Consider the following 24,878-nt stretch of genomic DNA (forward strand, 5'->3'; position numbering starts at 1 on the left):
AACATCATTTCTGGAGTTGAGGTTCTAGAAACATGAGGCTGTGGGACTTTTACACCACTGACACCTCCCATGTGTCTTCCCTTACCCAGCTGTCACTGCTTCTGTCTCTTTTCTATGTGAAGATTTTCTTCCAGTGGAATTTCTTGATGTGAGGATCTTACCTGCCCTTTTACAGATAAGGGAAATTTAAAATCCGGAGGGATCATTTGTGTGAGTCATCACACTGAGAGCTCTGAATACATGTCCTAAATTTCCACCATCAATTCACCCTGCCGCTTGTACATTTCACCAAGGGAGCAAGGACAGAAAGTCTGTATCATTTGTCAGTGTCTCTCCACTAGTTCAATCAGAGGTCCCTTGTGCTGATGGGCACATGACGCGGGTTTCTGTTGCAAGAGGAAGATGTAGACCATCTAATAAAGCTAAGTAAACCCCGCTGTGAGCCTTCACCTGAAGCAATCTCAGGACCCACTCCACACTCGCCATGCAAGACACAGAACCTGAGTATACTAACCTCAGGCAGACTTCCTCAAAGAGGGCAACAAAAAGCATCAAGGATCTAAGTATGAGTATAAACAAGCTCTCAGCATGAATTCAGGGAGAGATTCCAAACTTTTCCACAAGAAATGACATCTCTCCCTCCCCCGAGTTCATGTTCTGAATATTCTCCGCATTCTTCTCTGTAAAAGAAGAGGGCAGAGCTAATACATTTCCATCTCTCCCATTTTCAGATGTTGTTTAGATCAAGTTTAAGCTTTTCTGGCTTTGTGCTGGAGTTCTGGTGCCAACTCTGCATTGTTGCCTGCAAATTTTATCAAAAACTGTGTTGTCACAGGCATATTCCTTCCCTCACCCCGTGAACCACTATCCACCTTACCCATCTCTGCATACACACTTAAAAAAAAAAAAGCTTAACATTACCGATTTGGCAGAAGGAAGTGTAAATGTTATGTCAGTGTGAAGACACTGCTTGATGCCGCCAGATGAGTTGTCATGAAAGCGTGATGCTGATGGATAGGTGTTCAATGCCACCTGTTGCTCTCCCAGGACCATGAAATTCTGTGGCCCCAGGGCAGATGAAATTCCCCAGCAAAAGTGAGGACGGAATTTTCTGTCTTCTGTGGGGCAAAGTGTGTGGTGTCAGTCTGATGGGCCTGGGTTGATATCAGTGCCTGATATCCGGGCACTGCAGGCTCTTTCAGCTCTGTGTGAGGGGTTAATGGGAATGAGCTGTGCTGTCATGGATTGCAGAGGACCTTTCAATGATGTCAGGAATTCCAAGAGCAGGAGACTTGAGAAGAAAGTAAGGAAAGTGGAACATCTGTTCTCTGTAAAGAAAAAAAGCAAGTAAAAAGCGACCCAAAAACACACAACCTACCCCTAACTCCTCCCTTTCTGGCTTGCTCCTCTAGCTCTCTCTTCTCCTGGCACCTGTGAGGTTAAAGAACAAAGTAGTTGAAAAGAAGCTAAGCAAGTGATTGCTTGGCAATTACTTGGACATTAGAATTTTTAAAAACTATAGGTACCTGGTCCCTACTTCCAGATATTATGGTACAATTAATGTATAGAGCAATCAATGGCAAGTATGATTTTGTAAGGGCCTTAGTGCACCAGTCCTTCCACCCACATGGCCAATGGGCATCCTGTGTAGACAATTGGTAGTTGAGACTAAATGCTATTGGGTGTTCACCTTCAAGAGAGCAAAATCAGCATTTATTCCCAATGCACCATGGGTTTCTAGGCTTAGAAAAAAAAACAAACAAAATATAACAATCCTACAATGACCTCAATGTGAAAATGGGACTTCCTCTGTCCCATCCCTTCTCTCAACCTATCACCACCCCAATAAGGGATGTGCCCATTGCTGCCCACATGTCAGAAGAGGCCACACAACATGCTTACTCTCAACCTCTCTCTAAATCTGTCCTACACACTAACTGGGACCCAGAGAAAGCTCAGGAATTAAGGGATTAAGTCAAGGCCACATCTGGATTCTTTGCAGAGGTAGGAAAAACTGAGATTCTTCTTTCCCTGTAGACCTTAGATAAGCCCTTTGAGGAGTAGTCTGTGTGGAAAGCTTGCATGAAGGCCAAGTCTACTGCTAAACTAGGAGCTTGTCATGTCCCAGGCCAATCACCCCTGCCCATTTTCTTGGGCAGCAGATAACTCTCAGCTTCAAAAAAGAAGCTCTGGTCACATGTTGCTTGTGGCTGTGGGGGGTGGTCTGGATGTCTGAGTGCAGAACCCAGTGCTCTTAGTCTGGTCTCCCCCTTTCCACTCAGATTTCCTCCTTGCAAAGAATCATGGTGGTTGTGGCCCTGAAAGTGACCTAGGAAAAGATGGTGTGGTTTAAAGTGAATCCCATGGCCTCACCCAATCCCCTCCACAGCGGGGCTGCCCCCCTCCATCCCCAGCAGCCGGGAATATGGGTGCAATGAATCACAGCTATGTTCTTTGATGGCCAGCACCTTCCCCAGAAAAGTACTGCATTTCTCAAGGTTACTCTCACTTTCAGGAGGTGGCTGGTGCTGGGGCACAAGTGTCCGCCCCCTTCCTCAATCTGCAGTACCTTGAATCTGCAATACCCTGGCTTTGGAGAACCTGAAAATACTGGGTGATGCCTCAGCTGCACTTACATGAAGGGCCGGGTCCTCTTGCCCCTCACCCCTGCCCTCCTCACCCCCTAAGGAGCATCTCCTGAGCACACTGTCAATAATCTTCCATCACAGGGCGACCCAGTAAAGGGACTAACTCTTCAGGGCCACGCTCCCCTCTGGGGTCAGCTTTAAGATGCAGGTTATTAATATCACCCTAGAAAACGACTGGCTTCATCGTTAGAAGGAGAACATTTTTGTCAGGTGTAAAGGTCCGGGTTTCATTTCCTCCTCCAGCAGCTCTGGCCACCTAAATTGGCCAAAGGGGACCAATGGGACCACCAGTGACAAAAGCACAGTGACTCCAGAAACCCGTACCTGAAGGAACTTGAGAGACAGACTGGAAAGGATTTCCAAGTACCACAAACATGTGGCGTGCTCAGGGAGCTGCCGGGGAAGGCAGGGATGAGGTGAGGGCGATATTGAAGGAAGACTGGAAAAGGGACAGGAGGAGCTAGAACTTTCTTTAGAGACAAGAGATTTTTGCTTAATTTCCCGGATTGGTTACTTTTAATGGTTAACAATTCCACATCTGTTAATTTACTGCAAGAGCCTATGTAATCTGAGAGCTGGTGGCCTTCCAGGGGAGGGGGGCAGGGCTGGCCGTTTGTGCAAAGAGTTAAATCTCATGATGCGAACATGCCGTGAGAGGCCCCACCTGTGTGTACAATGTACTTAAAGGATTAGAGCAAACTTTGAAATTATGATATGTTTTACCTAGAGTAAGCACCTTTCTCTTTAAGCTTCCATTTCCTTGAAGGAGGGGTAAGAAAACCTTCAATTCTCTGAGGTAATCAGGGACATGAAACACTCTGCTGTGGGATTTCATGAAGGTTTAAGTGCAGACAGATGAAGGATGTGTTATTTTTATATTTTATTTTAAACCTATTTTCAATACTTGTGATTCCAATTCAAAGGTGTTGCTTGCAAGAGGTCTATCTGCCCTGGAGGAAGGTGGCATTTTCAGGGCAAAGCAGGTGCCAGGGGAGTCACTGTCAAGTGGGGTGGTGGGAGGTGAGGGGGGCATTTAAGAAAACTAGGCTGTGGTCTCCAGGCTCTATGCAGGGTCTTCAAGAAATGTAGTTGATGTTCTTTATTTAAACAAAAGGTATGCCTGGACTGGAGCAGGTGATTGTTAAACTGAAAATAAATTTCTTTTCCTCCATGTGACTGACCAGGAGGAGAAGAATGAACCAGTTTAGAGAAGAATGAACGTCCCCTGCTGCTAAGCTACTGCTTTTGATTCCTGGTCTCCATAGATTTGTCAGACAGGCTGGGGAAGGGGAACAGGAGCTAAAAGTCTTGTAGTCTTGACGGAACAGAAAATCACACATAGGTATGTCTAATAAAGACACAGCACTTTATTTTAAAAACACTCAAACATTGCCAAAAATACTTAGAAAAATAAAGTTTGGTTGAGTTCCTTTGCTAAACTTCAAGTCACAGGCTTTTATGTTGCAGATGGGGGCAGAGTTTGTTATGCACATGGAGAACCCAAATGAATTTATCAAAACAGAAATAGGCTGTTGGGGGAGTGGTCAAGAGCACCCCCTTCCATCTTTCAGACACCCACACACCACCTCTTCAAGTGTTCTACCAGCTCAGATATGGATGAGTGACTAGTTCCAACAGGGGAAGAGCAAGGTGGGTCACAAACCAAATGAATTTTAAACAAAGGCTTTTGTTTTTGCAACACAATATACATCACAGTCAAATGTCTCATACTTGCAGAATGCAGGCTGAAAGAATAAAATTCAGGGAGTTGGCAGAACAAGGGTACTTAGTAGAGAGTGAGAGCCAAATGCTTCCTTAAAAGACACAGAAAAAGGAGAAAGCAGCTTGGGCAGCTCCACCCTGTGCATGTGTCAGCAGCAATTGGCGTTGAATAATATTTCAGCGTGGATCCCAAGTGATAGAAAATGGGGTAAAATGGGCCAACTTTCTATCAGCTTTGGCAGTTTTGCCCCCAAAAATAAATTGGCCCTTTTAATAGGAGGAAATTGAAAGACTTCTTATTAATCAGAATTAAGTAGTGGGGTGAAGGAATTTCCAGGCCTCATGGGACATCATTATTACCTGGCTCTTTGAATTCCATGTCTTCCCCGAGTAGCAGGCCACCTGAGCTAACAAAGATGAAAATAGAGCGGTGGTCAAATTTCTCCTTGGCCCTCTGCTTACTGTTTCTGAAGTCACCAGGTGACTCATTTTGGGGGATGCTATTTTTTAATAAGCATTAAGCAGTCCCTGAAGAATTTGGACAGTTTCTCTGTTTGATGATGGAACCCATTATCATGTTGTATTTTGAACACTGCTTTTTCCTAGCCTCTTCCTGCCGTCAGCTCTTTCAGCTGGGCTTTCTATATCCAGATTGCCTCTACAGCCATCCCTGAACATGAACCCTCCCTCTGTTTCATGACACAGCTCCCCAGGACCTGACCCTTCGGCCTGCCCTGTGTCCTTCTCTGATACCTCTTACTTCCTCTGCCTGCAGGGACCCCACAAGCTTGTCAGGCTTTGAACAGTAACAACAGAGTCACCACAAAGTCCTACAAAAACAGCAGTGACCTTCTAGAGCTGTCAAGTCTTTAAATAGAATTTGGGATTTATATGTGTATATATTTTTAAAGGAATAATGCATGTCAAAAAAGCCAAATCAGAATCAACTCCCCCCCCCTTTTTTTTAATCTAAGAGAGATAAAGCATTGGGGGAAAAAAATAGACCAGATCTCAGGCTAAATAAGGAAGGTGTATGTTAGGGGCAGCCAGACTGGAGTGAAAGTCTGGAGTGAAAAAGCCCTTCGGTGGGGGATTGCTGTAAAAAAGGAACAAAAAATAAAGAGAGGGAAGGAAGGAGCTTATAGTAAAGAATTATGTGCTCTGTCACGGTGTCATATGAATTATAGCCTGAGAACTCCAGGAATCTTCTGATTCTAAATTCTCAGACCCAGAGCAAAATGGTCCAGAAGAAGCTTATCAACCTTTTCTAATAATAATTAAAAAAATACACTGATCCTTTCTTTCCCGCATCAGTACAGAAACTCCTCCTTAGGCCCAGGACAACGACATGTGGAGATTCTTCTGGCACAGGCCCACCCTTTGCAGCAGAGCTCTGTTTACACAGCTTGTCTTAAAACCACTGTGAGTGCATCTTGTTCTACTTGGGCCACCCTGTAAATACTTACATTGGTGTACTATTTAAAAAGAAATAAAAAGAAGCTTATATTTTCCTCTCCTCCTACTCATCTCCATATCCCACTCCAATCCGTGCTGTTGCTTGATGTGTTTCTCTGTAGGACCCCTACATTTCCCTGTTCTTAGGGGGATGGAGCGAAACCTTGATCATACTCCAAGGGCAACGAGAGGCTTTTGAACTTCAGTTCAGTAGGTGACCTCCTCATCTGGATAGGTCCCCTATCCCATCAGGTTTGCTCTTGTAGAGCCCATTCCCTGTCACACAGGAGGCTGGAGTTGTGGGTAGGGAATCCTCAGCAGTCATGTGGACAGCTCATGATGTGGATACAAAAATCATAAAAGTGCTGGAAGCAGCCTTGACTTTGTCCCACCCCATTTCAAGCAGATCTCTAAAAGCAAAAATGACCTACATTATGAGTTGGGGAACTATTCAGCTATTAACTTTCTCATGGTCCCAGATCTTTCACTGCCCACCAGTGAAGAATCTGGGATTTCCATGGAAACTTCCAACAGTTTTGGTCTGTGTGCTTCTTGCTCCCCAGTTCTCTCTTACCTTGGCCCCGAGGCCTTCCAGAGACACCACCTGGGGGAGGCAGTTTTTGATCACACCTGAGCTGGCATTACCAGAAAGCTGGGCTCCAGCTCCCCAAGCAGTAAAGGTAGGGGTAGTAGGGGTAGCTGTTGTACATGGAGATGAGGGACGCTCGGGAGAAGCCCTCCTCTTTCAGTGCGGGCAAAGAGGAATGCTTCTCCAGGTCTCCCAAGTCCGAGGTGAGCTGCTTTCGCTTGGTCTTATACCGTCTGTTCTGGAACCATATTTTCACTTGTGTTTCCGTGAGCTTGAGGTTCTTGGCCAGGTGAGCCCTCTCAGGGGCTGACAGGTACTTCTGGTGGCTGAACTTCCTCTCTAATTCAATGACCTGAGTGTGGGAGAAGGCAGCTCGGGAGCGCTTCTGTGGAGGCTTGGGGGCCTGGGGAAGGCTTGGGAGGGCGCCTGGAGTGTTTTCACAGTCTGATAGATAAGTCTCAAAGTGCCTATCTGGAAAGGAGAGGGAAGGAGCAGGGATGGGAAGGAAAAAGTTACATGTTACCAGGGAAGAGAACAGAATTCAATCCACCCTTATCTTTTCAGTGAGGAACAAACAGCCCACTGTCATCTTGGATACATTTCACTTTTTTCACATGACTAAGGTGCTCTCCCGAGTAAGGCGTGAGACAATATGTATATTTTGTATTAGTTTCTAATGGTCATCAAGAACCCAAAGTTAGAGGTGATTAGTGGTAGAACTTCCTGCCATATCAAGTAGAATTAAATAGGGATTCTGTGCGCGTGTGTTGAGAGGTGGGAGAACCGAGGCAGTGAAGACAGAAATAAGATACCTGCTGAAGAGAAACGCAAAGGTATCCGGTGTTACCATCCGGTGGCAAGAGCGCGCTTGTGTGATAGGAGAGGCGGTGCGGACGGAGGGCAAGTTTATTCTTTGGCTTTAAGCCCCTTTTCTGTAAATGTCCCATAAGAAGTGATGGGAAAGAAAATAAATCTACTCTAAAGGCTTCCAACCATGTTATGTTTTCTGCAGACTCTCAAATGGACTGTTTTACTGCCCATGAGATCGAGAAGCAAGGCTGAACCCCAATTTATTAATATTAATACGTGATTATCGTAATTTATGTTGGTTATAGTAAGTGCCAAGGAGTACCGTGGGGCCTGCGAACAGCGGTGGCTCAGGGAGCCGGTGTTGGGGTGTTGGGGTTTTCTCCAGGGTCGCTGCAGAACTGGGGTCGCCGGGAGCACGCTCGCTTTTGATCCCGGACCCCAAGACACCGCGGCGCCGGCCAAGGTTAGCCTGCGCTGCCCTTGCTGAAGGGGCAGCAGAGACGCTGAGCCCGGCATCCCTGCAGCCCGAGCTCGGGGAGGTCCGGCGAAGCCCAGCCCTCCCGCCAGCACAGCCTGCAGGCCGGCCCGCCCCAGCGCGGCCTCCCGTCCCCGCCGGCTTACCTGGCTGGGTCTCCGGTGTTGCCGCGTCCCCCGACGCGGTGCGGGGCCGGGTGCCCAGCTCGCCCTCGGGCTCCCGGGCGAGGCCTCTTCCTCCCTCGGGCTCGGGCGCCAGCTCCGGGTCGCGCCTCGGCTCCGGCTGGCGCGGGGGCGGCGGAGCAGGGGGCAGCCGCTCGGCGCCGTCCCGCAGGATGTCTTGGATGAGAAACGAGGTGAGCGGCTTGGACTGGGTGGGCGGCGCGGGCGCGGGGCTGCAGCCGGCCGTTCCCGCCTCTTCCGATCGCGGCTCCGGAGTCCTGAGCATCCTGGCGGCGCCCGTCCCGGGCGGCTCCAGCCCCAGGCAGCGCCCGCAGCGCCCGCGGCTCCCGCACCACTTTCACTTTCCGGGCCCCGCGCACTTATAGCCCCGGGAGCGCGGCGCGCCGCGTTGCCATTGGCCCCCGGGACCCGACGGCGCAGCGGATTGGCCGCCGGGGCTCCAGGTAAGGAGGGAGGAAAAGGCGAATCTGTGGCCCTGCTTCCTCTCCCTCTTGCCTGCTAGATTCCTTCCCAATTTTTTTCTCCCCCTCGCCCTTGGTTTCCTCTGTCCTCTGCTGTTTCCCCAGGTTGGAAGTGAAATTATAAGCGGGTTTTCTTTGCCCCAACACACCTGACAAGTTTAAATGCGTCTGCGGGAATAATGATGCAGAAAAGAAACACTCTTTGGCCCTCCTGGATTGTTAGAGCGCCTTTACTCACGCTTCACCCATGGGTGGACAGTCACTACCACCGCGCTTTACAGATGAGAATTTGGGGTACTCCATAGCGATGAGGGATGGGGGAGAGCTGGATCTAACAGACTCTATTAGGTTTCTGTAAGAGACATGACAGTTAAGGGCAGTAACTGATTCCAGGCTGGATTCTGTACTAGACGTTATTAGGGAAACAGATAAACGTGGAATAGGAATAATGGATTAAAGTATTGAATCAATGTCAAATTTACAGAAGCTGATAGAAATAAACTCTCAAGTATGTAGGGGCAAAGACGCATGATGTATGTTTCTTACCCTCAAATTGTTCATAAGCAGCTATGTAGATACATAAGAGACCACCTGATGAAATGAATAGGTTAAAAAAATATTAACAATTGGTGCATCCGGGCAAAGGGCATGCCCGTGTTCTTTTGAAATTTTCATTTATGCAATTTTTCTATGCATCCTGGTTTAAGGCACCTTCCATTCGCCTGGAAACCTCACCAGACGGTATGCTGAGAGGAGGGGCCAGCAGGTTATTGTGGATAAAGCAACTACTGAAGGGACTTACCCTGTAAAATTCAAAGGTCTTTGGCAAAAGTTTTCTTCTCTCTCTGTCATTTTTTCATTCCAATTTTTTTTGACATTTTCTTTTGAAATAGTTTTAGATTTACAGAAAATTACAAAACTGGTAATTCCAACTCCCCTCAATGATGTCATATAACTGTAGTACAATATGGAAACCAGGAAACTAACACTGAGCTACAAACTCATTTTCATCATTTGAAAACCTGATTCATTTCTGTGTATAGCTCTGTGCAATTTAATTGCATGCACAATCAAGGGACAGAATCATTCCAGTATCACAACAGGACTGCCTGTGCTATCTCTATATTTCTGTACTCAAACCCCTTCTCTCCATCCCTGACCTCTGAACATTAACCCGTTCTCCCTCTCTATGGTTTTACTATTCAGAGAATATTGTATAAGTGAATCAAACATCTTATTGTACACACATCTTATTGTACTTTGGAATTGGCTTTTCCCCCCACACTAAGCATAATGCCCCTGAAATCCACTCAGATTATTTCATGTAGTAATACTTAATAGCTTTTTGCTGTAGAGTTTGTTTAATCACCCACATGCTGAAGAGCAGCAAAGTTGCTTCCAGTTGATAATTTGAATGAAAGTGCTATGAACACTCATGTATAGTTTTGTGCAAACAAGTGTTTCCATTTCTCTGGTATAAATATGCTGGAGTGCAATCGCTGGGTAGTATGGCAACTGCAGTTGAGTTTTGTAACTGTCCAGATGGTTGGACCATCTTAGGTCTCCATATATCCATATATGCATTGGTATTGGGAATCATCACTGTTTTTTTTATTATTATTTTAGCCATGCTAACAGGTATGTAATGTCTCATTGTAATTTTTTTAAAGATTTATTTATTTATTTATTTATACAAGCACTGGGTACAGTCAGAAGCACGGGAGGGTGAGAAAATTCACCAGAGCCAGAGCGGAGAGCAGAGCAGGCAGAAGGACCAAAGTACACTGCTGAGGGGAGCAGCGGGCGGCAGGAGAGGCCTGTGCGCCATGTGGGACCCTCCTCTGGTGGCCGGGGAGCAGCCGGGGATGGAACCGGCGCTGCAGAGGCTGCGGGCAGCTTCGCAACCCAGCACTCAACCGCTGCGCCACCGGGGAGGCCCATGTCTCATTGTAATTTTAAATTCTATGTTGTATTTCCCAAGTGGCTAATGATGTTATCTTTTTAATGTTTATTTATTTTTGCTTAGAAGAACTGGGATGTAGGGCAGAGCTGTCAAGGGTGAGAGGATTCACTAGAGACAGAACAGGCAGATCTACTGAAATACACTGCTGAGGGGAGCAGCAAGTGAGACAGGAGAGGTCTGCTGAGCCACGTGTATTGGCTCCCTGGCGAGGGATTGAACTCAAACCTTCCTGGTAATAGCGAGCCCCTAGGCCATCAGGGAGACCGAATATTGAGTATCTTTTCACGTGTTTTTTACCATCTATATCTCTTCTTTGTGAAATATCTGTTCAAATCTTTTGCCCATAATATAATTGGATTTTTTTTGGCTGTTGAATTTTGATATGCTCTATATCAGCCTTTGTTGAATATATGGTTTGCAAATACTTTCTTCTGGTGTGTAGCTTGTCTTTTCCTCTTTTTAAAAGTATATTTTCAAGCACAAAATTTTTAAAATTGGTGATGTTAAAATTATTTTTTTATTTTATAGATTTTGTTCTTGGGGTCATGGCTGAGAACTCTATTTATGCCTAGTTACTGAAGACGTTCTCTTGTGCTAGCTTCTAAAAGATTTATATTTTATTTTTAAAGTCATAATCCTTTCTGAATTACTTTTTGTATATGGTGTAAGGTTTTAGTTGAAATACTGGGTGGTATTTCAAATCAGTGGGGAAAATGTGAATTATTTAATAACTAGTACTGCCATTTGGAACACATAAAGTCCTATTCTTATAACAAAATAAATCCCAGATGGCTTAAAGATTTAAAACATGCACTGGTACATAAAGAAAAAGTTTAACCACACTCATCATTAGAGAAATGCAAATCAAAACCACATTGAGGTACCCCTTTTCTACCTATCAGAATGGTAGAGGTTAAAAAGATGGATAATATCCAGTGTTGGTGGGGGTGTGGGGGAACAATATCTCTTACACTGATGGAGGAAGAGTGAATCAAGTGTGGATATTTGGATGACAACCTATCATCTGTCAAAATTAAAAATGGACATATCCTTTGATACAGATATTCCAAGCTTAGAGATTTAGCCTAAAATATACAGACACAATTTACTCACTCATATTCTCAATTTGGTCAGAGACTGATTCAAGTTGCAAAAAAAGGTTGTAGAATGAACCTGTTGTGTAAAATAAATAGTTAGAAGTTATCTCTATCATATTTTGCATTTTAACTTACAGAACTTATCTGTAAGTCCCCCAGAGCCCTACTTGCAGGCAGTGTAAGTGGCAGCTGGTAGTGGGCATTTTACCACCACCCTCTACCAGTGGCCCTACTGGGGCTCAGGCTTCAGGCAGGGATAGCAGTGACATCGTTCCCCTACCACACACACCCCTCCCCAGGACAGGCAACCCCTAGGTCAGGGCTGCAGGAAGAGCGTGGGTCCCACTGGGTCAGCTCCATTGCTGTGGCTTCCTCTAGCTACAGCAGTAGAGAGGCCTGGAGGATTTGGTGCCCAGATCATAGAATGGACCAATCAGGTGTGAACTATGCGCTCATTGGTGCTATGGCCCAAACAGCCATAGCATTGAAAATGGTCCAATCAGACTAGTAGGTGGGGAACACCTGAAAGAGAATATAAAACTGGGCGTGTGCCAGCTTGGGATGCACCCTCTGACTCACTCTGTTCCTGACCTCTGAAGAAGAAAGAATTCAGCAGCCAGCCTTCAAAGGAAGAAGAGAAGCCAAAAAGCTTTGCAGAGAAGTCAAAAGAGCTTTGCGGAGGCCAGGGGCAACCACACCTACCTCCAGTCTGTCTCTAGCATTGCCTGAAAGGAGCACCAAAGGCCCCAGGCTATTTGTTGTTGGTGTGGGACAACAGGTCACAAAGAGCTGTAACGCTGGTGTAACTTACACTGCTGCCTACTGACCAGCACTACTGGTCAGTGCTGTCCAGAACTGTTGACAGGTGACTAGTATTCTGTGTTCAGGTCACTTTTGAGGTCTGTTAATACGGTATATCTGGTCATCCGGCCTTTGCTGACTTTGAAGATGAGCAGATACAGAGGAGTGAGCCTAGGAACACGGTGGCTTCTTGAAGCTAAAAAGGGTAAGAAATGGAGTCTCACCTAAGCCTCATTCTAGAAACCTGCTGACTACTTGAGATTCACCTAATAAAACTCTTTATGAATTTCTGACATCTAGAACTATTGGATGATGAATTCGTGTTTTCAGCCACTAATTTTGTGCATTTGTCACAAAGCCAATAAGAAATGAGCATGGACAACATTTATTAAAGGATTCAGAAATGATAAGAAAAACTTATCAGTTCTGTCTTGATCATATGAATATAAACCTTGTTCCTTTTTTGAAGTTAAAATTTGTGTTTAGACCCACAATCTCATGTACTCATTGCAGTTTTATACATTAAATTTTTCTTTACATATTTCCTTCTAGTCTTCAGCTCTGATTAGAAGTATAATTTTTTATTCTATCTTTCCCTCCCAATTATTTATGTCATAAGCACTTACATGTTTTTCCACTGCATATTTTAGAAGCCAACTATAATAGATCAAAGGACAGCTAGAAGGGAAATTGGAATAATCAAAAAATTTCTTGGTTTTCCAGGAAAGAAGCTGAGGTTTACAAAGACTGCAGAATTATAATTAGAAGTCAAGTCTCATACTCCCCACCACCCCCAGCCCAAATACCTTTCCATTCCATCAGCTAACATCCTTCCACCCCACCTATCTCCAGTGTGCTTCTCTCCTCCCTTGGGAACAGGATAGGCAGAGCCATCAAAAAAGAGGGACAAGAGGATGGATGAAACCACCCTCACAAGACTGGCCTGCATTGTGGGCACCTGCCCTCCAGCGTGGCTCAAAGGCTTTGCCTCCCCTGGAATAGGACTCTGTGCCCTCCATTTTCCCATAAGGCATCTGGATTAAAATTCCTGTCATGTGTTAATGTGAAATGCTATGTGCATTGGGTGACACGTTAAGTTTCCGCAGCTATTTACATAATGGTGTGAATTAGTCAGACTTTTCCAACCGGTGGTTGGCAGAGTGCAGAACAGCAGGACCTGAGAAACTTGGCACAAGAGAACAGCTGGAGGGCAGCCCTCCAGGCCCAGGAAAACCACTGCTCTCAGACGTTTGGCATTTCTAATAAGCTCCCTAGTGAGGAGTGATGACAGTGCTGTTGGTTCAAGGCCCCCAGAGAACCCTTGAGCAACAAGGAGCTGAGGCTGGAGCAGCTCTGTGAGGTGGAGGATGCTGTGTGAAGTGGGGGAGGCCACTACAGACCACGTGACCTGTTGTCTTCTCTCTGAGGGGCTCTGGACCTTGTGTGTTCCTGTGCCCTTTGACTCACTCAGAAACCCGTTCATGTTTCAAATCCCATCTGTGCCCAAAGGCCTCCCTCTCTCCATCCCAAGACCTTTTGAAAAAGTCTGTTCCTTCACTTTAATTGTTTATGCCGGTTTGCAGGCCTCTCTGTATGGCAAGAGGGGTAGGATTTGGGGGAATCTTGTCACAGATAATAACTCAGCCTCATTATGCCCCTCATGTGTCCTCATCACTTAAGTCACAGGGGGAGATTTATTGGGCAATAGGAACCCAAAAATATTTGCTAAGGGTGCCCCTCACCTCCCCTCTGCCCCCCTCTGGGGCTTCCTGATGCTGGAGACCCCCAGGTTGCTCGCCTGCCTCTGCCCAAGCTTCCCTGTGCTCTAGCTGGGTGGCCCACTCCCTCCACGCCTGGTCTGCTCAACAGCTTAACAGAGGCCGCACAGGGACACAAGCGGGGGGCTGTTTGTCGAGGGGGAAACTCTGAGCTTCCCATACCACTTTGGCTGACAGAAGCAATTTGAGACCTGCCCTCACACTCTCCCTCCTGCTCTTACCCCCACCCTCACCCCACCCCCAAAGCTGAGCAGGTTATGATAGACTCATTATGTTCCAGAGGGATGGTATCCAGGGTGGTGACCATCTGAGAAGGGATAGAGCCAACTTCTGGGGATGGAGGTGGTGAGGACATGTCCTCACTCACTTGGTGATGGGTTGGGAGCTATGACTCTGCTTGACTCCCCAGAGAGTTCTACTGACCCCTGTGACTATGCAGGGCCTGGGGGCCCAGAGAGGCTACCCACAAAGAAAACTGCTTTCTTCCAGACCTACAGAATAGGGTTTCTTTGACTGACTCTTTCCTGAAAATTATTTAGGACAGTATAATCACAGCCCGCTGGGCAGGGGAGGAATCACTCAGCCAGGGCTTCGCCTTTGGTCAGAGGTAACCTGGCCCTGTGGGAGGGACTCAGGCAAGACCATGGCAGTATTCTCGCAGTTCATAAGGGAGATGGCCCAGGCGCTGGAGGGGGAGGGGCTTGAAGATACTTCTAGACCCTGCTGCTGCACCCTGATGTCTGAAATGCTTTGACATAACAAAAATTTCCATCCCGTTCTTACATTTATTCAGCTTCCCCTCTTTGGACGGAGTTGTGGAAGAGGGGGACAGAGGAAGAAGGGAAGTAGAGAATAATCTGGAAGGCATGGAGATAGGCTGTGCCAGGGAGAGGAAGGTGTCCAGAACCAGGAGGCACTGTGGCATTCCAATCTGAAAATTGCAGTCTAATTTACTAGCAATGTTTGCTTTACCAACCCTTCAGAGTTAGTATTCTAAATCCAGACAATTATATTTTAGCTACACAAGTTCAAACCTGAGGGAGGATTTGTAAACAGGGCCAGTGGGTCTATATTCTGATCCTAACATAGGTCGCCTACCCTTAGCTAAGTCCCTTACTCTCCTTAGTTTCTTTAGCTATGTGAGAACAATACCTTAAATGATATGTTTGTGTACTGGAAAGCGCCTCATGGATCTCTTAGCCACCAGCATCATTATCATTAATATTTATCATTAATATTTATCATTAATATTTATCACACTGTCTTCTTCTGTCCACTCCCAATTGTCAATATCCAAATAGCAAGGCAAAGGATTTGACCTGAAAAACCAATCTGAAATATTGCTCAAAACCAAATTGGTGGCCTTGGGTGGAGGACTAAGGAAGTCGCAGAATTCCTTTCAGACCTCCCCAGACGCCTCATAGTGGGAAACTGGAGGCAATGGTGTCCCCTAGTGGGCAGTTTAAGTCCTGCAATCTATGGCTGCAAGTCACTTTATAGGTTCTATTATCTCCAACACGAATGTTTTCTGGTTACATGTAATGTGCTTACAAGACTTGGAATACAGATGTCTCTGGTGGGGGCAGAGCCCCCTGGAATCTCTGTGATCTTTTACATTTTAAACATCTGAAGGCGTTCAATTAGGTCCCTGATGACTCTGAGTTGGTGACGGTGATATCAGGATCATATCGGTGAGATATGCGAAGAACACACGTATGTTGGAGGCTTGATCATTTGCAAATACAAATGCTCATTTAGGTAGCTAAATAATAATAAGGAACAGCAGCCTGAAGTGCCTATGGACCAACAACAGAATATAGTAGAAAGTAAGTGAGATTTGGAGACTCAACTTCTCCCTTCATCTTTAGTGGTGGTGATTTTGGATATATTTCTTAAACCACTGAGACTTAGGGTCTAATTTGGAATCTTGTTGGACTCCTTGGATACCAGAATTTAGCAAGCAACTGTGGTAGTCTTGAATGCTTAGTGAGCTTAATAGACACTGGTCTTTTTTCACTACCCACAAGGCACCTCTTTGGCCTGTCTCCTGCTGCTCCTCCAGTGCTTCCTCTCAACCACACCATTAGAAAAAAAACCCCATGGAGCGCTCCATGCCCTCCTTATTGCCATGTTCTGGCAAGGAAGTGGAAAAGGGAGCAGTAAAAAGAAAACTGACAAGGGGTGGTGAGAAGATGGGGCAATGAGGTCATTCAGAGTAGAGTTGAAAACATGACTGAAACTGGCCGCATGTATACTTCCTAATGCAGACTGTCCTCGTCCAGCATACACCCAACAAAAGTGTGCTCATTTATCACCAAAAGACATACACAAGAACGTTTACAGCAGCACTGATGATTATTGCCCCAAATCAAAGCAGCCCCGTGTGCAAACACAGTAGGGGAGATAAGCCTGTGTCGGTATGTTCACACCATAGAAAACTGAGCAGCTGAGTAAGAATGAAGGAAATTGTGACTGCGCACAATGACACAAATGCAGCTCACAAACATAATGTTGAGTGAAGGAAGCCAGACAATAGAATATATACTTGATTGCACTATTATAAAGTTCAAAACCAGGCAGGCTTAAACTATGGTTTTAGAAGTCAAACTAGTGCACCTCCCTGGTGGTGGTGCAGGGTTTAAAGTCTCAGCACTATCAAACTATCAACAGCCACAGTGGCATGAGTTTGATCCCCCATCAGGGAGCTACCCACATGGTGCAGCAGACCTCTCCTGACCCGCCCGCTGCTCCCCTCAGCAGTATATTTCAGCAGATCTGCCTGTTCTGCTCCCCACTCTGTCTTTGGAGAATCCTCTTACCACCACTCCCCCCACATACCTCTGGCCTATACCCCTGTTCTTGAATGCATAAATAGATAAAAACAAATCTTTTAAAAAAAGTCAAGCTAGTAGTTCCCTTTGGAGAGGGTGACAGAAAGGGGGTAAAAGGGAGCTTCTGGGGGGCGCATCTTGACATTCTGTTTCTTGATCTGGGTGGTGATTGCCAGAGAAAATCACTTCATGAAATTTAATTTAGCTGTCTATGTTGTGCACTTTTCTCTATATGTGAAATTTCAGTAAAATCTATAAAAATAAAGAAATAGGGTTAAGTTGATTTCCTCACCAAGAGGCTTATGCTCTTACTGGGGAGCAAGTGGAGAAATGATCAACTAGAATGCAGAGGCGAAATTTGTGCTATAGCAGGGAATAAACCATGAGCTGCAGGAGTAGAAAATCCTGACCCGGAAGCTCAGGGAGGGCGTCTTCTGGAGGTGGTTTCTGAGCTAGGCCTCAGGGGCAAGAAGAGAAACTGCATTTAGGGTGCTTAGGAGAGCCAGCATCCTTTACTGCCTGATAGAAAGCACATGGAAGAACCTAGAAATGAGTCTAGAAATGTAGGTAAGAGTTGAATTACGGTGACTCATGTTAAGTGAATTGGGTTAAAGAATGTGGATTGTGTTTTGAAAATGTCTTCATCAAGAAATTATGTTTCGTTTTGTTTTTTAAAGATTTGTTTATTTATATAGGAACTGGGGTATAGAGGCCAGAGATGCAGGAGGGTGAGAGGCCTCACCAGAGACAGAGCAGGGAGCAGAACAGGCAGATCTATTGAAATACACTGCTGAGGTGAGCAGCGGGCGAGTCAGGAGAGGTCTGCCATGCCATGTGGGTTGCTCCCTGGCAGATGCTGCGGACAGCTTCACAGTGCAGTGCTCAACCTGCTGCGTCACCAGGGAGGCCTGTTCTTTTGTTTTGTTTTAAATCCCACAGCAGCAAGGAGAAATGGCCTGGAGAAAAGAGAGTGGAGGCAGGGAGAACAGTTAGAAGGTAACTGCTGTGGTCAAGTGAGAGATGATGATGTGAACCTAGAGCGCAGCAGTGGGAACCTAAAGTTAGGTAGGCAAGGGAGACAGGTGAGAGAAATGGGGCACTGGAGTGTCAGCAGGGGTGCAGGTAGGCTGGAGCAGCTTGCACAAGAGAGGGAGTATACAAGGTGAAGTGGGGAAGGCGGAGAGAGATGAGCTGGGCTTTAGGTGAGGTGTCTGGGAAACACGCCCATGAAGATGTCCAGGAAATAACAGACCTTTGGATCTGGGATTCTGGGTGGAGAATCAAGCTGCAGCTGTAGGTATGGGATGTGAGAGTTACTTGCATCGAAATGGTAGAATGTCACCAGAATAGACGACATCAGCTGGGACAGGGCAGACAAGTTGAAAACCGTGCTGGTGGCACCATCCAGACTGCTGCTTTCAATGTTGTTCCTGCAAGCTCAGGCTCACACACACTATGTTCCAGGTTCCTCTCCACATCCTAGCAGAGTTCCAGTCTTCCCAGTCACCCTTCCAAATGCATACACCCCTCAAGGGACTTGTCTCAAGCTTCTCTCTCTCTCTCTCTCTCTCTCTCCTCCCACTTCCCTCCAGCCTTTCTCTTTCTCAATTTTTTCTTGAAGTGTAACTGACATACAGCATTATATCATTCCAGCTGTGCATGTAATAAGTTGACATTTGTGTACCGTGCAGGGTGATCCCACCACAAATCTACTTCTCATCTATTCTTAGCAGTTTTTCAATTTTGTGACACTATATTAATGCTTAAGGACCCCACACTGTGTACTACATTTAGGTAACTTATTGATTTTATGACTGGAAAATCATACATCCCCAACCTGCCAAACTTCTTCTCTATTATGATGTTTTCCTGGATCACTTGGTTTGATTTATTCTCCTCTCAACATCTGTTGTACTTGCACTGACTGGTCTTCTAGTTGCCTGCATCCTTTACCAGTTGAGATACATGTTCAGCTGCTCTAACAAAGGCCAAAATAATGGTGGCTTAAACAACACAAGTGTTGTTTTTTCTCTCATATAATACTCAGAGTAAAACTAATAAAATGATTTCATAGTCCTGGAGAACTAGAATCCTTCCATGTCATTGCTCTGTCATAATCTAAGATAGCTACAACTGCTCCTGCCATTTCATCTGTAATCCCTATAATCCAGCCAGCAGCAGGAAGAGAAGAGAAGTGGAGGAAAGGTCCATACCATTGAACACTACATCCTGGCAGTGGCACACATCACTTTTGCTTACATTCCCTGAGTCAGAATTTAGTTACTTTGGTACCCCTAGATGCAAATGAGTCTGGGAAAGATAAGTTAGCTAGAAGGCTGTGTGCTTAACTAAAACTCTTGAGTTATTGAAGAGAAAGAGGGAAATGGGCATTGGATGATAGCTGGAGGTCTGCCACATTTCTCCAGTTTAAAAGCATCTTCTGGGTGGGAACTCTGAGTTTAGACATTCAATGATCTAATGACTTATATGCATACAGCAAACATTCTCTGGTATTCCCTGTAGTTGGTGCAGAAGTGTTGGTCTGGCCCACTGTTTTCTCTTTAATATTTATTTTTATGTATGCGTATAAGAACTGGGGTCTAGACCAGAGGTATGGGGCATGAGATGATTCACCAGAGACACAGTGGGGGCAGAACAGACAGATCCACTGAAATATACTGCTGAGGGGAGCAGTGGGCAAGACAGGATTGGTCTGCTGCACCATGTGGGTTAGCCTCCTGGCTAGGGATGAAACTCAAGCCACAGGGACTGGTGATAGTTTGACAGCACTGAAACTTTAACCCCTGTGCCACCAGAAAGGCCCCTGGCCCATTGTTTTCTAACCTTGTTGAAGACAAGGACTCTAATGCATCCTGTGTCTCTCTGGTCCTATGAATCTTTTTGAAAATGTTATGCTGGTATTATGTTCCCCCACAATGCTCAACTAACTGTTCATTGACAACTTATTAAAGTTGACCTATTGGAGAAAGGCTAGAAGAATAAAACAGAAGAATTCTTTTTTCACCATGACCCAAAGGTATTCTTTGGGTCCCTGATATCAAGGCTCTGACGACCCCTGCCAGGAGCCAGATCCCTACCACACATAGGCTGAGTTTCCTCTAGAGAATTCTGACTACTGAGGAATGAGGTCAGAGTCTGGGTCTTTAATGCAGATATTAGTGCAAACAGTACAGGAAGCCAAACGGCAACCAGTCATTTGAAGTCATGGAGTCCCTACTCTGACAGTGACAGGGTGTGCTGGAAATAGACTAGAATGTGAAACAGACACGAAGCTGATGGTTTAGGAGGGATTATAAACAAGGAGGGCAAATGCATTATGATGGAGGAATGCACAGTGCTTGGGGGCAGGTACCAGGGACCTGGCCTTGGGGAGGTAGGGTCCTGGGGAGGCATTGGGGGTTCAAAGCAGGACTGGAGACAGGAGCCAAGGTTTGCCTTTGTCTCACTAAAATCCTGATTTAGGATTCCAATTTCCTGTACCCTTAGGTTTCAGGCAATCATGCTGGGCTAGTGACAGGAAGTTGGAGGAGTAATTGAGGCATGGGTGGTAAGGAAGCAGATTTGACTGAGGCCAGCTTGTAGGGACGGCCCCACAGGGACAAAGTTAGGAAGCACTCAGGTCTGCAGCCAGGGCTGCTGGGCATATCTTTGCTTTTCTCACAGTGGAATCTGGACTCTGTCACTAAGACCACATCCTTCTCTCAGTATGAGGGTGGGGGAACTTGCTGGAGTCTAAACAGAGAGTCAGAGAGGAAGAGAGTGACTTCCCAGGAAGCTCTCTCCTGCTGTGGGGAGGTGGGGGGAGGTGGAGCTGCAAAGAGAAACAGCTCAGGGCTGAATTCGCCACACTCTTCAGAAGTTGGCCCTCTGAAAGCATGCGTCAGCATCTCCCAGGGTTCAAAATGCAGGAGGAAGTATGGGCAAAGGGAAAGCAAACAGAATTTTAAGTATTATTTGCTTATAATGTCTGAAGACAGAGTCACACAGTCCTGTCTCTCCTACCCCCACCCTCCTCCTCTTTGGCATCTTGCTTCATATTTATCCCTTTTTCCCAAAGGCTCCCAAGATGTTTAGGGATTTTCCCTGGCAACAAAAGAAAACCGTGTCTCTCAATAGCCCCCTGGTATGGGTGAGGACTTGAACTCCTTGTTGAGAATCAGGAGATGCAACCCAAGGATGGAGTCTAGTCTGGCCTGTCACTAGCTCACATTGCGCTGTCACCTGTCTGACCCTCAGGCTGTTCTGTGAATGGGAACAAAATGCCTCACAGGGAGGTTGTGAGCACAGAGGATATACAAAAGTCCAAAGGGCGGACCAGTGTAAGTGCTATTTTTTTTGCATAAATAGGAAATTTGTCCAAGGTTGTATCTTGCCTTGCAAGACAGAGCTTAGAGGCCAGGACAAACTCCAGCCAGAGCACAGGTAGACCTGTGAGGGGTGGTCTGACCAGCAGCATTCTTTGTGCTGGTGCTCAGGGGGAAATTAGCTCCATTTTCAGTAAATACATCTATTGAGGTACTTGCATTCAATGGGGGTACAATGCAGAATGAAATTGAGCCAACTAAAACCAACTAAATACAACAGCATGGATAAGTCTCAAGTGGAATAAAAGAAGTAAGTCACAAAGAATACATGCGGTACGATTCTATTTATGTAACATCCAGATCAAGTAAAATTAAACCATATTGCTAAGGGAAATGTCCATATGGGTAAGCCCATAAAGAGAAGCTGTAAATTATTATCACGGAGTTGGAATAGCTGCTATCTCCTTGGGGAAGGAAGGAGGGCAGGGGTTTGCATTCTGGGAGGGGTATGGGAAGTAGGGCTGCTGGGGAGCTAGTGCCCCCTGTTATTGCCTTGAGAGGGGGTTACATCTGTGTTTACTTTGCAGTTACTCTGTAAACTGCAAGGATATGTTTTATGTCTCCAGGATATACAATCTAGCCTACACTCTGAAAGAAAAAAAAAAAAAGCATCTGAAATCAGCGGGGCACCACCTCAAATTAGAAAAATAGCCTCAGAGATTCATCTCCTCGATTTTGCAAATTTTACAAATAAAGACACCAGAGCCCAGATAGGTTACAGCCTTGCTCTAGGTCACACAGTGGGTCCCTAGTCTAACTGGAGAACAGGGTCTACAACTCCTAACTCAGTGTTCCTTTGTCCCTTCCCTCTCTCTGAAGAGGATTCTTTATGGGAAGGTGGGAGTTCCATTGTTTTGTGAAAAAGAAAAAAGGATAAGTAAGCAGACCAGACTGATATAATAAAGAACTGGCATAAACACTGAAGACTGTAAACACTTTTCAAATGGTATTTAGAAGGATTCGGATGTATCCCCTCCAAGTTACGTATTCTTGAGAAAATTTACAAAAAACAAATACCAGAATTCTCTGGCAACTGAGATCTAGAGTGAGACAGACTCTTGCTCCATCTGATTTGCAGATGGTATCGGGATGAAGCTGCTGGAAGGGGCTGGGAGGGGGAGAGGAAGGACAGGGAGCCAGGAAGTCTGCAATTTTATTGACTTATCCACCTGGCCTAGGTGAGCCCCCGCGCCCTGGACAGTTGGGAAAGGAACTTGTGCTATCTCTCTGAGAGCTTTTTTTGTTTTGTTTAGAGGTCAATTACTTCCCATTTGGGGAACTTGTGAACATTAAGAGGTGACTGGAGTGACGGGCCTGAATGATGTAGATAAGGGGCTGATGGCTTAGAACAGCTCCCTGGTGAAAGCCCCTTCCAGGATAAGCTGTGGTGAGTAAGCACACAAAGAAGGGGCAGCTTTCAGTGCAAAGGAAAGATTACAGGGCGAAGATGGGCAGCTGGGGGTGGGCCTGGTGAGCTGGGAGAAGGATGTGTTTCTAAGTGATCCTGACAGGCAGAGAATGGGGAGATGGGAAAAAAGAATTTTCCTTTGCTCTCTTTGCCTTTTGGAAAGAAATTGGTGTGCTGTGTCCCAGGCTTTTTGTGCTATTGCCTGAAGAAAACACCACATGAATTACATGGGGACAAGGTTCTTTTTTGTTGTTGTTAGTTCAGTTGTGGTTGTTGTTTTACCAATAAATATGGAGGGTACAGCAATTTGAGAGCAAAACAGAAAGTGCCCCAGGTTAGCAGAGCATCTAGGACCTTGGGTATATGTGAGATAGAGCAACACCTCCTCCCAATTTTCACACCCCTTCAGCCAACTACAAGCACTTTACCAATGCCCAGAAACAACCCTTGACTTGCACATGCCATTTACATTTCTCCAAAAGTTCTAGACATTTCCCGAAACTTCTCCCAGTAAATAGTTCTGGGTTAGTGTGATTCCCACACTCACCAGGTTTAATCCACCTTCTCTAGGTACCCTCTCTAAGCACCTGGCTCACACTGGGCTTTGTTTCTTTTTAGAGAGAGCTTATTATCTGTCCCATTTGACACCAACATACACCTCTTTACATTTTTATATGCTTTCTCCCGTTAGTCTCTGGTGTCCAATTAGATAATAAATTCCTTAAGAACGGCTGTTAAATCTTATTTTCTCTTGTGACACTCCTGGGAACCTTCAACTAATGTAGTTGGCTCAGCCTCTTTCCCCTTCACTTGGCCTCCACACAGCCGTGGCTCCTCCGCCAGTGCTTTCCCGCATACTGCAAAGATCATGGGAGGCTGGGCCTATTCAGAACATCACTTATCTGGCAACTGCTTCTTCGGTTCCTTTTCTGTATCAAAAGTGGGTAGAGAGTGAAGGAAATAGCATTTATTAAGTTCCTACTTGGTGCCAAACATTTTGTGAACACAATGATCTACATTTCTAGCATAAAGAATTTCCTTATCCAAAGAACAAAGGATGTTAAAAACTTAACCTCTAGTATTTTAGAATCTGATCTTGGAAAAATTGAATACAACTCACTTAACCACTGAGCGTCAGGCAGATGGTTCCTTGGTGGCAGCGCTGAACTAAAACCCACTGTCATGAATCTACCACCAGTCCTGGGGTAACTTCTTGTCAGGCATCTGCCCCAATGTGAAAGAAGGATGAGGACACTTTACTTATGAAGGTGATTTTAACTGTAGTCTCTATTTATTAATTTTCATTTTATTGACCAGTCAATAGATATTCGTATTTCCAAATTTAAGATATACATAATTTTTAAATCTCAGGGCACAGCACTGATTGCATTTCTAAATGCAGTTCTATAAACAGTGAAAATGGAGTAACGAAAGGATGAAAATTAAGAGAAAAATCTAAGGAAATGGTAATAAGGAAAATATGAACAACTACTCTTTTCTCTAAACACGTAAACTTTAAGAGGTAGAAGGTGTTGATAGTCAGGTCTACTTTACATAGAACCAAGCAGCCTCTGTTTACCACACCAGGGCATATTTAGAAATGAGAAAATGCAGGTCCAGTACATTTTAATTAAATATTATAATTTATTGAGTAACAAAATTTAACTTTTGACAAGTTAATGATCTAGGGGTCGAAGTGGCAGAACTTCTGCTGTTTAAAAATACAACGCAGGAAACAGCAGGAACCCCAATTTTCCTATTAGGTGCTGCCAAAGACAAATTTCCCCTTTGACCCTGAGCTCCCATTAATAAAATTAGTTTCTTTTCAATCTTCAGTTTTCATGACTTCTGACATTTTGGGGCAGGGTGTCAATGTTCCCCTAAGTTTCCCCCTAAGTTCAGTCTTCTTATCCTTAACTTTAGGATTTATGGCAACCTGGGGGCCTCCTTTCCTGAAGCGAAATTTAGAAACCCATTGTGTTCTGAAAGAATCTAAAAGGGGAAGGAGTAGAGAAGAAATCAGGTAACCCTCTTCTGGTGGGGTCCCCTTTGCTTCCTAAGGAATCCTTTGTACGCTGAGATCTCAGAACATCTGGGTTTCACTTTTACGTTAATTTGAAGTTGTTTAGAGCAAGCAAGAGAGGAGTGGATAAATTCTAATGAACCACACACGCAAGCACGCACAAGTATATTTAGTGTATTTACTCAGATGCTGAAGTGCATACAGGAGATGAAATGCAGTGACAGGGAAGCGGAGAGCCAGGATGTGAGGA

The 24,878-nt window shown here is 45.4% G+C and overlaps 1 protein-coding gene and 1 long non-coding RNA gene across 2 annotated transcripts; both read right to left on the bottom strand.

The window, feature by feature from the left end:
• Window positions 1-4,013: 4,013 nt before the first annotated feature.
• Window positions 4,014-8,146, bottom strand: NKX3-1 (NK3 homeobox 1). Its single transcript, XM_037495848.2, has 2 exons — window positions 7,846-8,146; window positions 4,014-6,885 (listed from the first exon to the last, which is right to left on the bottom strand). Exons 1-2 carry the CDS (start codon window positions 8,144-8,146, stop codon window positions 6,467-6,469), a joined length of 720 nt encoding a protein of 239 aa, XP_037351745.1. The 3' UTR covers window positions 4,014-6,466.
• Window positions 8,147-11,423: 3,277 nt separating this feature from the next.
• Window positions 11,424-18,835, bottom strand: LOC129144949 (uncharacterized). The gene is made up of 3 exons (XR_008549802.1): window positions 18,650-18,835; window positions 12,214-12,399; window positions 11,424-11,478 (listed from the first exon to the last, which is right to left on the bottom strand). It is a non-coding gene; the product is annotated as an uncharacterized LOC129144949 (long non-coding RNA).
• Between the last annotated feature and the right edge of the window lie 6,043 nt (window positions 18,836-24,878).

This window comes from Talpa occidentalis, unplaced genomic scaffold, assembly GCF_014898055.3.
Source record: "Talpa occidentalis isolate TD23 unplaced genomic scaffold, MPIMG_talOcc4v2.1 talOcc4.8, whole genome shotgun sequence".
Lineage (NCBI taxonomy): Eukaryota > Metazoa > Chordata > Mammalia > Eulipotyphla > Talpidae > Talpa > Talpa occidentalis.